This window comes from Teleopsis dalmanni, chromosome 1, assembly GCF_002237135.1.
Source record: "Teleopsis dalmanni isolate 2A chromosome 1, ASM223713v2, whole genome shotgun sequence".
Lineage (NCBI taxonomy): Eukaryota > Metazoa > Arthropoda > Insecta > Diptera > Diopsidae > Teleopsis > Teleopsis dalmanni.
In genome coordinates, this window is record NC_051846.1 from 21,049,234 (window position 1) to 21,065,718 (window position 16,485).

Sequence of the window (16,485 nt, forward strand, 5' to 3'; positions counted from 1 at the left end):
CATTTCATTCATTGAGACATATAGACATAAACATACGACCAAGTATCTTTACAGTGTAAAAAGAAAAAAAAAAGCTCTTGTATGCATTTAAAATAGGTCAATGTCTGCGATTGCGGACGGACTGACGGTGTTTTCGAAAACTTGCCAATCTATGGCAAAGCTAACGAACCTATTTAATGGCCAGAAGTCGCATGCAGTCGGTCGCCTGCCTGCCTTTGCAAACAATAAAATAAAATATTTTCAACAAATAAATTTTATATAAATTTAATGCGTTGATAAGCATTATTATTCAGTTAATAATATAAAATAAATCAATTAAATTCATTAAAAAAAAATTAACACAAAAAAATATATATCCGTAAAATTCTTCATAGCATTTTTTAAAAAAAAAAAAATTTTTTTTTATTTATGCTATAGTGATTTAAAAAAAAAATAATTTTTAAAATTAATACAAAAAAAAGTAGAAATGGCAAAATTATTTTTAAAATTTTTACTGAAACGGAAAAACAAACACCGACTAGACAATAGCAAAGAATGCAGACAGACAAGTAAATAAAATTAAGAAAAATATTTTAGTAGCAAATAAATAAAAATAAACACCCAACAAAATACGAGTACGTACAGAGCAAAAATGGGCGGGGGCATAGTACGGATTTCTGGTATATTTTTCCTTTAATTTTGTTACAAAATCACGATTGAATACATTTTATTAGAATTTTAGTATCTGGCCTCTGTCTATATAAACAGTGATCCACATACATTTATATACACATTTGTATATACAAAATGAAATATATATCTATAAAAAAATATACACTTATCAAGGTATACAAATAAAACATATATATGTAAATATATATTAATTTTTTCCAAACGAGCTTTTTCATTCATAAAAAATATTTTTAAAATTTATAACACAATTAAATCAACCAAAGTTTTAGTAGCCGCTGTACAAAATCCTTAATGTTGCCATACTTGAAAAATAAGCATTTTAATTTTTGGATCAGTTTTACGCCTATCCCAACAATTAGTTGTACGTCTCTTCTATATACTATAGTAGTTTTTGCCTTTACATATATACTGGTATGTTTACGCTTATAGTTCGCTGTCTTGAATGAGTGAGTACTGATCTAGAACAATTTGACGAACTGGTAGGACTGAAAAACTGGGCTCTCAGGACTATATGTTAGCTGTAGCGGCAATGATAAATCATAATAATTATAATCATAAAAGTTGTACTGCATACATATAACTAAGTATGGTGGTAAAAATGTTCATATCTGATGAGTTTTTGTATGGTAGGCTAAGATTATACTTGAGTTATAGTATAATGTCAATCAAGAAGTAATATCTACTGGGTTTGGTGTATGGTAGGCTAAGATTATACTTTATTTATAGTGTTAATCAAGAAGAAACCCGTAGGAGAAAGAAACTATAATACATTTTCTCTTTGAATGCCCGGATTTGGTGTCCAGAAGATATAGGTTCTTAGGAAAATACTTCTTTGATAGTCAATCAAGAAGTAATATCTACTGGGTTTGTTGCATGGTAGGCTAAGATTATACTTTATTTATAGTGTTAATCAAGAAGAAACCCGTAGGAGAAAGAAACTATAATACATTTTCTCTTTGAATGCCCGGATTTGGTGTCCAGAAGATATAGGTTCTTAGGAAAATACTGCTTTGATAGTATATCAGACTGTTCAACGGTGTAGACGAAAGTCCTATTAAATTACCTAAATTCGGCTGAATGGATTTAGTCTCTAGTCTCTTCTATAGTAAGGTTTTGAGAGGTATGTGGTAGCAAAACGGCGAAAAATCGCTAATTGGTACATGGAAGTACCTCAACCACATAACTGAATAACTGGAAAACGGTTACGAAAAATCAAAAGGAGGAGAGAAGTGTTGTGAGAAAAGCTAAGGCTACATTTTAGCTATATCTCGAGTGAAGAAAAAAATTATTATAATTCTTTTTCTTAATGATCTTATTCTTTTCTTCAATTCTTTTTTGTTTTAATTAATTAAAATTAAAATAAGTATACTTATTATTATTACTTCTAATTACTTTAGAAATGTATATTTTCAATGAAAACTTTTTGATACTCTTTAACATTCTCGTTTAACCTCAGACATTTTGTGAATGTAAGCCAAGAGTTCTCTATTTCAACTTTGAATATTCCAATAGAAAAGTATACAATACCAAATGCCATGAATTTTAGAAGCATTATTTACAATAAAATTTCCCATTTTCGTCACTAAACGTTAAAGACCAAAATTTATTTTCATGCCAAGAACAAACGTTTTCGGCTTAATAAAATGCTATGTATTTGCATCCACTAATGGCGCGCATACAGGGTATATGAGAGTACATCCAAGCTTGTATCTAACATATATACTCGTATATGACAGCAAAATAGAATCTCATTTTTTATCTTTTTGAACAGTTTTTTGGCTTGCATCCAACTAAGGCAACTGCAATGCTGCCATTCACAGCCAAAACAGAAACACGTTAGACTTTTGTCAGACGCAGAGTCGCTAAAAAATATTTTATCAACAGAAGAACAAACATAAAATTTAGACTCTTCAGAAACCATATACACAACTACGGACACATACGTATATAAATGTATTTACATATATAATCGTGTGAATGTATCTATATATGCCACAAAAAAGTCAAAAAATTGTTTATGTCGTTGGTACAGGACATGACAGAAAAGGCCGCAAACATTTTTTGTTGCCAATTTGAATGGCAAACCGAATTGTAAATATGAGCTTTTATGTAAATGCATTTTTTCTATGCAGATTATGTATTCTACTATACGTTATATACAGAGCAGCGAGTACATAATCCCAAACTGAGTTATATACTTTTATGTTTGGTAACAATAAAATATCGTCGTTTCTAACGTTTTTCAAAAGACGTTTTTGTTTAGGTTTTATTAAATTTTAAAGTTATGAAACTTTTCCTGCTCCCTTTGTACCTCATTTTCCTTCCCATCACAGAATGTCGACTAACTTTTCTCAAACAGAAAATCGACGAAATAAAAAAAAAAATTATTATAATTCGTCTCGTACGTGCTACATTTTGTAATGTGAACGTGAATTTTATCATATAAACACCTCGTATTCATTTTATTTTTTTTTTTTTTTTTTTTTTCTCCTAATTTTTTTTTTTTTTTTTTTGTTTTCTGTCAAATTCAGCAAAAAATTAGGTGACGTCTTCTTGTCTCATTGCCACCAGGTGAATTGAATTATCACACGTACGCATGTCGACACTTACACATGTACACAGTCACATGTCGTGTAGAAAAAGTAATAAACATGTGCACTTATGTGCTACGATTTGTGCTATTTTGGCAAATTAATTTTTTTTTTCTTTTTTTTTTTTTTTTGATTTGGGAATTGAATATATTTTCTTTAAGACACTTGGAGATGGGTGAAAAACTATTCGAAAGTGATTTTGCATTGATTATTTAATGATTTGGATGGATTTATATGGCAAATATTCAATTTAAATTCTTCTGGTAATTATTTATCTGGTTTATTATAAGAACAATTTTATAATCTAGCAAAATTCGATATATGATATCTACAATACATTATTATTTTTTCTTACAATTTCTGCTATCATTAAAATATATTAATTAATAAATATAAAAACTTTGTTGTTGTAATTCACTACTGTTCAAATCACCTCTCAATTTTTTTTTTTTATTTATTTCAAATTCAATGTGTATGTATGTATGTATTCTGTCACATAATACTGTGACATTTAACAATTTTTTGACGAATACTATTTAAGTCATGATAATTTCACAATTTAGGTAGTTCTCCGTATGGAGAACTACTCATTCTTAAATAAAGATTTTATTATAATATCTGAAAACCTGACAATGTTTTATTAAAATTATATTTTTATCTTTATTTTTTGAAATAAAAATAACATATATTATAGAATAATATATAAATACAAGAATAAAATAATAATAGAGGGAAGATTTCTAAAAGATGCTTCTAATAATATGAGAACTCTATTGGGAAAGGCTATCAAGACTATCACAATCTAAATGCTTTTAAGAACTTACAACCTAAAACGCTTCAAAGACTGCATAGCATATTCAAAAAATAGCCTAGGAATTATTGCGAGACTATTGACCGATCATTGTAGATTGAATAATCACCTATTGCAGTCAGGAACTGAATCCAACTCAGACTGCAGATACTATAGAGAAGAGAGAGAAACTACATACCATGTGCTTGGGAGTGCCCGGCACTGATGCACAAGCGAAAGAAACAACTAGGATGGTATTTCATGGATCATAAGAATCCAAGACTAGAAAAAATATGACTGATGCACACGCGAAAGAAACACCTAGGATGATATTTCATGGAACATAAGAATCCATGACAAGCGAAAGAAACACATAGGATGGTATTTCATGGATCATAAGAATCCAAGACTAGGAAAGATATGATATAATAATAATTTGATGATGCATATCGGCAATATGTGAATAAATCCATAAAAATGCAGTCAAAATAGATTTATATCAATTTCATAAAAATGAATATCATTTAAAGAACTGACTTAGATGAAAGTAACGGTTTGGAGAATAACGTTTAAGTGTTCTTGCAAATAAAATTTTGTATATTTTTTGTAGTGAAAAAGTGATAGTCTGTGCAAAAACCTCCCCCAAGTTTAGCCAGTAGTGTAGACGTTGTGTTATTCATGTTAAGTAATTGGTATTTAAACGTCATTTATCGTTCTGAGATACGACAGTCGTCGTGTCTTTCTAAGAGACGACAGTCGTCCTGTCTTTCTGAGAATCGACAGTCGTCTTGTCTGAGAGACGACAGTCATTTTGTCTTTCTAATTGACGACAGTCGTCTTGCCTTTCTGAGAAACGACAGTCGTCCTGTCTTTCTGAGAGACGACAGTCGTCTTGTCTTTTTAAGAGACGACAGTCGTCCTGTCTTTCTGAGAGACGACAGTCGTCGTGTCTTTCTGAGAGACGACAGTCATCTTGTCTTTCTGAGAGACGACAGTCGTTTTGTCTTTCTGAGAGACGACAGTCGTTTTGTTTTTCTGATAGACGACAGCCGTCTTGTGTTTCTGAGAGACAACAGTCGTCTTGCCTGTCTAATAGACGATAGTCGTCTTGTCTTTCTGAGAGACGAGAGAAAGTATTAATTTAGTTCAAAACTAAATTTATTGCAAAATGTTCTTTTCACCACAAAAAAGTTGAAGGTTTCGGTTCATATATTATGTTAGAGAGAATCACTGGACTCATAGAGGATAGCGTTTCTTGAAACGATGAAACCACTTGCCATGTGTTAAAAATTGTTTTTGATTTTTTGTATATTCGTAGGTTATTCTTTTAGGAATACATCTGGTGAATAAATTTTCTTCCGTTTTTATTTTTTGTTTGTGTTTTTTGGTGAAAAACAAAAATGTTATTCTTATTTCTTGAATCAAAAAATCTTTTTAATGATATTTTTAAATTAAAAAACAATCCCACTTCTTAAAGACTTAAATGTATTATGTATCATAATTTCTAGTTTAATGATTTTTGAAATTACAACATTCATAGAAGGGCATTTCCCAAGTGCACACACTGTTTCCCATTTGCATTACAGCATTATTACGTCCGCAGATCTCTGATATCTCGGGAAAAATACAATTGCCCTTGTACAAAAATTTTACGAAATAAATTGCTTTTGCTGCCGCTTTTCTTTCTTTAATAAAAACCAAAAAAAAAAGAAAAAATTAAATAAAAAGTTTATGTTGTATACATAAAAAAGTCAATTTATTACAAATTTCCACAAGTTCCTTTCTAACTTTGAAACTAAACTTCCAAACTACGCACTGAAATAAAACAGAATCCGACGTTTGAAGGACATTTTTTGTAGGGTGCAATTTTTATGCTTTCCCCGTTACATTTGCTACTCACATTTTTTTAAGTTGACGTAAACTGTGCCTGCCTCTCCCAGTTCATCAACGGCAATGAAGCCCAACCATTTTCGTGTTATCCTTGGAACGGAAACTAAAATATGCGAGCGCAAAAATGGCTGTGGTGGTGCGCTGATGCGTAAATATGAACGAGCACACACGGCTTCCGCAGAAAAATAAAAGGAAAATAATAAAAAAATAACAGATTAAAATCAAAATGGCGCACAGTCATCAGCAGTTTTTAAAATAACTTGAACGTTTTTTTGTGCTCTACAAAATTTCGGTGGGTTAATTTAACAACTCAACAAACATTGACTTAGGTCAGGGGCACAACTGTTCAAGTGTACATAAAATATGAGTTGACTACAAGGATTACAAGAATTATATGTTATAATGATTGGATTGTATAAAAACAACATATAAAAACTGATATATAGTTTATAACATATTGATATATGGTTTATCATTAGTTTCTGTAGCTCCTTAATTCTAAAATTAAGGAGCTTCTGCTAGTCGATTCTCTTTATTCCAACAGCATCTTGACTAATTTGTCTTCCTCAATATAATATGGCACCAGATAACCTCAAATCTTCCTAATATGCCGACAAGTTTCGCGAGGTGATCTGATTTGGTGACTTAAAAATAAATCAATGAGATATAAGTCGTTAATGATTTGTACTAGAAGGTACTGTTCATTCCAGCAGCATCCTGATTACTTCGTCTTCCTCAACAGAATATGGCATCACATATCCTTAAATCTATAAGGCAGCTGCATACTGCCTTATGGATTTCATCTCATATATACTATACTATAAACTGGCAAACTATTTAGTTAATGACGAAAAATAAAATCAGTTATCTGACCTAAAACCTAACCTAAAAATAGGTTATCTATCTATTCAATTTTTAATAGATAAATCCTACAAAATTATAGTTTCTTTTTTATAAATTTATTTTTATAATTTTAGTGGGGTTGAATACTATATGTACGATCTACTAATATTCTTCTTTATATAATTAAAAGTAATTCCCTATGTATGTATATCTAATCGAGTTTTATCTTTCATTTCAGATGCTATCGGTACAGACTGCCGGCTGCGCGGGAATGGAACGGCTCGGCGTTCCGACCCGCACATCGCTCAATACACCTCCCGATGATAGGTAAGTTAAATTTAATTTCAATCATTTAAAAATTAAACATTAATTATTCTATTTCTTGTTGTTTATTTAGGGGGCAATTTAGTTGTAGAATGCGTGTAGAAGCACTCCAAGCACGTGAGCTTTTGGCAGTACGTGGTGAATCTGTGATTCGTAGCAACACTAGCAACAATAGTTTAAACAGCAGTAACAGCAACAATCATCTTCATCATCATTATAAGCAACATTCCCACCATCAACAACAGCAACATCAACATTACCAACGCATGATAACACCGAACGCAAACGGTAACTCTGGCAGTGGGAGTAGCAGCAGCAATACCACAAATAGTATTAATAATAGTAGAAGTGGCAGTAGCAATAGCACGACGGCGGCAACCAACAATGGCAGTAGCAATATAGCGCGCGGTGGAATCGAAGCCACCACGCTTAAGTACGGCAATACTGGCAGTGGGAGCAGCAACAGTGGCAGTAGTAGTGGCAGTTCATGTGGTAGTACTGTTAGCTCAGTAAATAGCCATAGTCATGATCATCATCAGCATTATCAACATCAATTACAACAGCAACAAACACTGCGTTGTCCACACCATGTGCCACTGCCTGATAGCGAATGGGGACAAGATCGCATATTACCACTACGTACAGGTTATCAGGTAAAAAGCGAATAAATTAAACATATTCCCTAAGAGATACTTAACCAAAAAATTCTTTTTTGTTTCTCTCTCTCACTCATAGCAATCGGAAATAACTCGCTCCTATATAAAACCGCCTCCAAACAAAACAGTTAAAGACGTTCCAGAACAATCATCCTATAACTTTTATACGCTCGCCACGCATACAGCGCAACAACAACTTCATGCCGGTACTGGTAGCAATAGTTCCACACAACAACAACAACAACACAAATCAAAACCCAATGCAATAACAAAACTATTCTCACGTAAGAGTTCACCTAAATCACCAACAGCATTATCAGCCTCATCAACATGTTCGTCGCTAGCATCATCGGCGTCAATCACATCGCTTCCCATCTCCAAAGCAGCAGCACTGCAAACGACCGCCTGCAGTTATGGTGGTAGCTCAACGCAAACAAACCTTCCAACAGCGAATGCTGCGGGTATAAATAATATCTATGCCGGACTGGCACCAACAACACAACTACTAACAACAATCAGCGTGTCTCCAACGGCAGCAACAGCAACAACAGAACGCATACCGACACCGCCCCTGTCAGTAACGGTGCCAATTGCAAGCTATCAGCAACAGCAACAACAATTCAAACAATTCCAACAGCAACAAATGTTGCTCGACAATATCGTAGCGGAGAGTGCAGCAACATCATTGCAAACACTTAAGAGTAGCAATTGCAGCTTAAATTCTACAAGCTCAATCGATCGCAATGAAGCAGCAACAACATCAACTGCAGCTGGAGCATCAGCAGCAGCAGCAGCAACTAGTATACGTCGTAACAGCAGCAATGCTAGCATGAGTTGCAATTGTAATAGCAAAAACTGCGCTATATGCACAACTGCAACAACTGGCGCATCATAACATGTATAGGAACATGTTGAGTTGGGATAGCAACATTACTACTAGTAGGCCAAAGAAAATGTATTTTATTATGGCAAAATTTAATGCAACTAAGGTAAAGACTGTGCAAAAATTTATGTCAAAATTATGTATGTATGTTGTTCGTTGTTAGTGCTTATAGTAAAGCAAAATATTAGTAATATTGTAGTTAATATTGATGTAAGTACGTTGCAGCAACATGTTGCTACTGAATAGTTGCTTTAATAAATTGTGTGCTACACTCAAGTATTTTTCAATTTCTTTAATTCTTTTAACATAATTGCAAATAATTTAATTAATTTCATTTATTTTAAATGCAATTAAATAAAATTTACAAATTTATAATGTTAAACGCAAATCAAAGGCAATATTTAGTAATAATACTTAGTATGTGATTTGTTGACTGCTGAGTGTTGAGTGTTGAGTTAAAGGACTTTCACTATTTAGCGTAGCACTGTTAGCAACTTGTTGCGCCTAATTATTTAATTATTATTTAATAGAATTGTAAATTATTATTATTAAATTGTATATATAATGTAAAGAATTTTTGTAATATTAAGTGTATTTTTAATTTAGTAAATTAGCAAAAATTATATTATATATTAAAATTAATTCAAAATTAAATGATATGCATAGTTAATAAAGTAAATATTATTTCTTTTAATAAATATTTAATTGAGAATTTAATCATTTGTTTTTATTTTATAATTTTTAAATTGGAGCTTCCATTTATACTTATCTAATAATTTAATTATAATTTCAAATTGCAAATTATTTTGTTTTTAATTTATTTTATTTAGTTTTATATTGATTTGTACCTGAGTTCTACTCCATTTTAATACTACATTTTACTGCTTATTTTTAATTTAATTAATTTTCAAAAAAAGAAATTAAAAAAAACAAGTCTTAATGCAAAAATGGTTTCACAGACTACGATCCAAACTAAAAAAAAAAACAATTTTTATTATATCCAAAATTTATATATATAATAATTTAGTAATTTAATAATTATTAAAAATTACGAATATATTAAAATTATAATAAATTAATAAAATTAAAAGTCTTGAAAATTTCAAAAATAATATTTGCGCCCTTTTATGTGTTTCGATGTCTATTATATACTCGTATATAAACTATCTATCAATCATTGTCTGTCTGTCTAAATAGAAAACTATAGAGAAACGAAAACGAAAACTTGATAAAAAATAATCAGATTTATTATTTAGTATTTAAAATATTTCAAACAAAAACACGATGTCCTACATGAAAACAAAATAATTAAAGAAAAAAATAAAAAATTAAGAAATAATAAAGCTGCAGCTTTAGCTAAGAATAATCGTATAAGTAATAGCATAACTTAATGTTTCGATATAAGTTAAAGTCAACTTAATTAAATATTTTTTATTTCTTTATTTTTTAAAACTAAAAGACTGCTTAAAATTTCACTTGTAGTAGAAAAAGAAGTTTTAAAGAAAATTATTAAGCAATGGACGTTCTTCTCAACTAATAGAGATATATTAACTTAACTATTGATCGAAAGGAAGAAGTACAAAATTAAAATTCTCTTTAAAAATAATCACCAATGTTTTTTGAAAATCAATAAGCCAAACCTTGACTGTCTTTGTAATGTTGTAGTAAGAAGAGTGTGAAACTCTCCCAGAAGAAGTCAAGTTTTATGGGTTTAAATGATTAATCGTACATCGATACCAATTACTTCTTTCGCACAGTTTTATTGCCAGATCTACAAGATTCTTGAGAAACGGTTCCAATGCAACTCATTTTTGCCTTCAAAGAGCAGGGCATAAATGAATTGAAAAATACTTTTTTTCTCTGTCTAGGAGAAGTAATATATTTTGAGAAATTTTTATTCCGCTCGCCTGCACTCCAACGGAAAACAGAAGTCAGTTATTGCTGCTGGTAATCTAATAAGATTTCAAACTATTAATCTTATAGTTTGATAAGATCTAGTTCTATTTATGACTGATAATGTTTATTTGAGATTGTGTTCAAACTATAGTGCCCTAATAGTTATACATACTGCAAGACTTTTAAAATCCGTTATTCAAAATATTCTATATAAAAAACTCGTTTAATATTAGTGTTACAGAGCTTCTTGAATGGTATTTCCTTACCTTAAAAATTCATCGGTTTTTTAGTTCTTTTCTACATTTCGATGCTCTGAAACCGAAATCAGAGAACGGTTCAAGTTATGTTATGAGTATTCCTGATATCTTTATGATAATCATAAATAAAAGTGCAGACCTTTTATTTAAAAAAAAAAATTATAAAAATGTATAAAATTTCAGAAAATGTTATTTTGCAATAATGAAATCAATAAAATTGGCCTCTTTCAAATCAAATGCAATACATATTTAATGACGAAGATTGGCTAGGCTTGGCTACAAAGCACTGTTGAGTAAAACTGCTTTAAACACTAACTGACGTCTTATCAAACAAAGAAGAAAAAGAGTAGAGGACTAATTTTGGTTCATTATTTTTCTAACATTTTAATTTTATAGAATTATGTTATCTATAAATGAAGACTTTAAACATGGTCTACCTTTTGCTTTCTTACCCACATTAAATATTATTCACAGTTTACTGCTATAAAAACTTTGAGCAAAATACTAGAATTAAATAATCTGACCATATACAATTTATGCAATTATATTAGCAGTAAGGTCTAAAGAATTCTAATTTGAATACACTAATAATTTTTTTTGTTATAATGGAAAATATACACTAAAGCACACCTAAAATTGCGATTATTAATGTGAAAGCATTAATATGGTATATAGGACACAATATCCTATATATCTCTCTTAAAGAGATATCTTAAGAATTATCCTTAAGTCCCTCTCATTAAATAGACTTAACATACACAAATGTTAGCATATAACCTTGCACTAAAGAGTTACTCGTCAAGTATAAAAACATCTATATCCAACCGCAACAGTACTTCATATAATGCTTCCCTTCTATACTCAAGTCCCACCACACTTAATGTGTGACCAATTACACCTCTTATTGATATGGTTCACACATCTGTTCTAAGGCTCGTTTCAATTACCTATTCGCTGATACCAGCAAAATATACTTATTTATTTGATCTCTACGGACCTCTCTATATACCCCATTTCACCCACGTAGTTGCTTTTTAATTTATTCATGCTTCTGTAACAGATTTTCTTCATTGCACATTACTTTTCTACTATAAAATTTAAAAATTTAAAACTGCATAGCTTCATGATATTGAACGTCTGAACTTTATAGTATGAAAGCTTTTAGTTCAGAAGAATTATGTGTATAATCCTTAACTATCTTAGAGATTTGGTATTTGCATAGGTTCCTTTTTAATCTTACATCTTCAAACAAATTAGATACTTAAATTAGATACGTTTAAATTTTGTAACATCAATAGAGTTACCTCTTCGACCGATGTCGAATATATGTGCTCCTTTAACATATATTATTTTTCAACTAGTTTGTATCATTTAACTAGTTTGTATCACTTAACTAGTTATGGTTTTCAAATACTTTTATTTGGTTAATTGTTATTGTAAATAATGTCATTCTCACGTGTCTTAGCAGCGGTTAAGAATGGTGCTTTAAATTTTTTGGGTTTAAGTACATTCGACTTAGAATGTTGGATTAAAGAATTTTGGATTAATCAATTACAATATTTGAAAATGTTCAAGATGCCTGAAAATATTTGAGTCAGTCGAAGTCTCATCTGCTTACTTTTTCCTATTTTTTTTATTTTGTTTTAGACAAAATCTTATAATAGGTAATACTGAACATAATATGATGTTAAAACAACTTCGAAGAAATATTAGGAATTCTCCTGATGAAGGTAAAAGCAAATTTGCCGAAATTCGAAAGTTAAAATCCTAAAAAAACCGACTTTAAATATTTTCGAACAATTCTATATGGTCGACCCAACTCCTAGACAACATACAAGACTACCCAAATACCGAAGACTTCGATTCACTCGAATATCAATTAAAGTACTAGTTTAAAATTTAACGATTGGTGGGTGATACTGTATAATCGTCGCAAGTCAATGGTTCTTAAGCGTTATTATTTTTTTTAATTAATTTAATTCGTTTCATATAACTATGATTTCAACTAGTTCTGTGTTTTTTAAAATTTAGTTTTTGTTTATTAACTAGTTCAAGTTTTTCTAACCCATAAACATCCCTCAATTAGTTGCTTTTTCAACTAGTATCGAAGCATTCTTCAAACGCAGCCTGAATATTATTAAAAATTTGCAATTAAAAAAGCAAATTATAATCAAATAATATTAATTTTTAAAAAAAAAAAAAAAGAACTTATAATAAAAATATATTTATTGAGTTTAACTTCGAATCAATTATAAAAGAATTTAAATCGAATTTTCATTTAACTACCATTTAAAATTAATTCAATTGAAATTTGATTTCAATTTAATTTATAAAAACAATTAGAACAACAGAATTAAAAATTTAATTAAATTAAATTTGTATAATTATTTGACTAATTAATTAAGTCTATGTTAAACTACCTCTAAAAAGAAATTAAAATAGAAAAAGGAAAAATATTAATGCAATCAATTTAATAATTAAAGATTGGTTATAGAAATTAAAAGCAACAAATCTAATGTCAAAAATAAATACATATATACAAATATAATTTAAATCTAAAACGATTTTAAACAATTAAGTATATTTACTTCATACAATCATTAAATGAAAATTTTAATTTCAATTTATTATAATATATTTTGGTAAATTAGCTTAAAACAGAGTATGCAGTTTTTTGCAAGCAGTAGCAACGTTAAGCCTAATATTCACCAAGTGAACATTTTGCTCACAAGCGAAGACTAAACACTGTGTCTTAATTCGTAAACAAAATGTTCGCTTGATGGATAACAAAATTTTGGACTCTACAAATGAAAATCCAAACTGACATCACTCAATGCATATGAAAGATAAAATTTAAACCGTCGACTGATATATTGTTAAAAAAAAATTCATACAACAATATAACATATTATATAGAGAGAAAAATATATTATTTCTACATACATCTAAATATATATATAATTTTATTTATGTATTTATATATATATGTTTAAATATATTTATAAATTTAAAAATATTTTTAATTTTAGGCTTACAATATAAATTCCATTAATTCTGTAAATATTTGTAAACTAAAAACTATACATATATATATATCAATTTATTTATTAATTATACCAAATTGGCAATTCTGATTATTTATTTAATTTTAAAATTAGAAAAAAGCAACAATAATAAATCAAAAAATGCAATTAGTTATATTTTATTAATAATAATTGTTTTAAGTATAAATTCAAATTCTAATTCAAATATTCTAAATGAAAAAAATATAAACAAAAACATGGAAAACAATCGTTTTGTTGTCATTTAGAAAATAAAGTCTTCATCATATTTGTATTAGTCCGAAACATTAAATTATATATAAAACATACATATATTTAAGAAAATATATTATATATTTATTTAAAATGAAATATATTAAAATTAATAAAAATTAAGTTGTCAATTTTTAATTTATGCAAATAAATCACCTTCAAAAATTAAAAAATATTATTATTAAATTTGATTCATTAAATGTGATTTTTTCAAAAAAAAAAAAAAACAAATGATATGAATAAATTAATTAATTATTAAAAACCCAAAGTATTTAACATTTTAATTATTAATTAAAGTTAAAAATACATTAGCAAAATTTTTTTCTTTCAACTCTTATTAGAAAAAAGTCAAATACATATAAATGTTGTTGTCAAAAATTTAAATTAAAAAAAATATTTATATACATATATACATAATTATGTATATTAATATATATGCATATATATATATATATACATATACATACTTATATGTTTATATATCTATTAAACTATACTTGAACTAAGTTAGATTATAAATTAATAAATAAACTCATCAAAAAGAGTTGAAAGTTGCTTTCAATTCAAGCTGAAATAAAAACAAAAATTATACTAAAAAATTAAAAAAATATGTTTTTATTTATTACGATTAAAATTTAAATCCTACAATGAATATTTAAATTCATAAAATACGATTTTAAAAAATGTCGAATACTTTTTCTTCGGTCTATAGGGAATATTTCTTAAATATTTAGCAATTGATAAAAAATTATCGTATTATTGGAGAATGGGTTAGTAAAACTTTTCTTGAAATCATTATCTAAATCTAAAATTCTTTAAAACACAGCGAATACTTTTTGTCCTGTCTATACAGGAAGTATAGCTCACACATGAGATATACTGCGACATTGACATAGTTAAGCGCATAAAAATTCAGCGACTTTGCTGGCTTCGTCATGTCGTGCGAATGAAAGAAAGTGCTCCGGCTAGAAACGTGTTTAATTCGGTAAATGTAGATGGAAAACGCGTTAGAGGACGTCCGCATCTTTGGTAAAAGCACCAGGTGACCAACGATTTGGGAGCGCTCGGTACTATAAACAATTGTAGGTTACCGGTTTATGAACTATTATAAACATCACACTTTTAACTAGAATTTTTGATAAATTTCAAGTGGATAGAGTTTGAATATTAATATAATTAGTTGACTATATTATATTGTCCAACCCATACATATAAAATTTTCAATTTTTATATATCTTTATATCTAACGAAAATGTAACTAATTAGTTAATAAATAATTTAAAAATAATATAATAAAATAGATACTTTTTATATTAAAATTATTCTTTATTCTCAATTAAATAAAAATTATATTATTTTAATAATATATAAATAATAATTATATAAAAATGTTATGTCGACATTCTGAGCCATTTTGTAAATCATTTTCATTACAATTGAATTACAAAGCTTTATAAGAGCATCCTTTTTCAAGGAAGCAATAAAATAGAATATATATATGTATATAATATTAAATCACATATACATATAACGTATAAGCTAGCACATAGATTTCGATGAAATTCAATTCAATACTTTAGTAGAAATTTGCATTTTTTGCTCTTCCAGCTTAATATCCATCATCTTTACATCTTTAGCATGAGAGTATCGTAGCTCCTTCCTGTACATTGTCGCTAAATCCTACTCTTATTCTAACAATGAAAATCGAATTTTTTTGATTCATACTTGTATCATCCAGGACTCCGAAGCAATAATTTTTTTTTCTTATATCAATATATCAACGAACATATGGTGTATATCTTGACTCCTTTGATTCTACATGGAGTGTTTAGCATAAACAATTCCATCCATAAATCTTATAGGAATAAGATAGATAACAATTTTAACAATTGTGTCATATAAGGAAAAAAAGTTCCACTAATTTATATCTCAATGACATCACTTTTCATATTTGCTGACCTGCGAATATATATAAAAAAAATATAATGAGTACTTCATAAAAAAAATTTTTTGATGTCAATATATAACATATATTAAAATTCATATAAAGGAATCCTGCCAAAGTGCAACATTCCTACATTTTCTCAATTAATTTTAAATTAATCATAACTGTTGGATTAGAAGTGTAGATCTAATGAATACCAAAATTGTACGAAAAAATATTAAAATTTATATAATATATTGAGATTTTAGTTTAATTTGTTTTTGGATCCATCTCCATAATGTAAAGAAGTCTTTTGCCTTAGTACGGGTGGGATTCAATGTCTTTATTATCATTCCTACATACAATTTTCCATTTCTACTACGTTATTCCACTCCACTCCAAATTCTATCATTCATGGTAGGTTAGAGTGTGCTTTCTACTTGAT

The 16,485-nt window shown here is 28.6% G+C and overlaps 1 protein-coding gene across 1 annotated transcript; it reads left to right on the forward strand.

The window, feature by feature from the left end:
• Positions 1–7,024: 7,024 nt before the first annotated feature.
• On the forward strand, positions 7,025–8,879 carry LOC119672465 (putative uncharacterized protein DDB_G0288537). Its single transcript, XM_038083524.1, has 3 exons — positions 7,025–7,113; positions 7,184–7,763; positions 7,846–8,879. Exons 1-3 carry the CDS (start codon positions 7,025–7,027, stop codon positions 8,659–8,661), a joined length of 1,485 nt encoding a protein of 494 aa, XP_037939452.1. The 3' UTR covers positions 8,662–8,879.
• The last annotated feature ends 7,606 nt before the right edge of the window (positions 8,880–16,485 follow it).

Bases quoted from the DNA above. Each gene is read 5' to 3' on its own strand.
- LOC119672465 (XM_038083524.1), top strand. From the start codon at position 7,025: ATGCTATCGGTACAGACTGCCGGCTGCGCGGGAATGGAACGGCTCGGC. The intron at 7,114-7,183 runs GTAAGTTAAATT...TTGTTTATTTAG, and splicing joins AATACACCTCCCGATGATAG to GGGGCAATTTAGTTGTAGAA. The intron at 7,764-7,845 runs GTAAAAAGCGAA...TCTCACTCATAG, and splicing joins CACTACGTACAGGTTATCAG to CAATCGGAAATAACTCGCTC.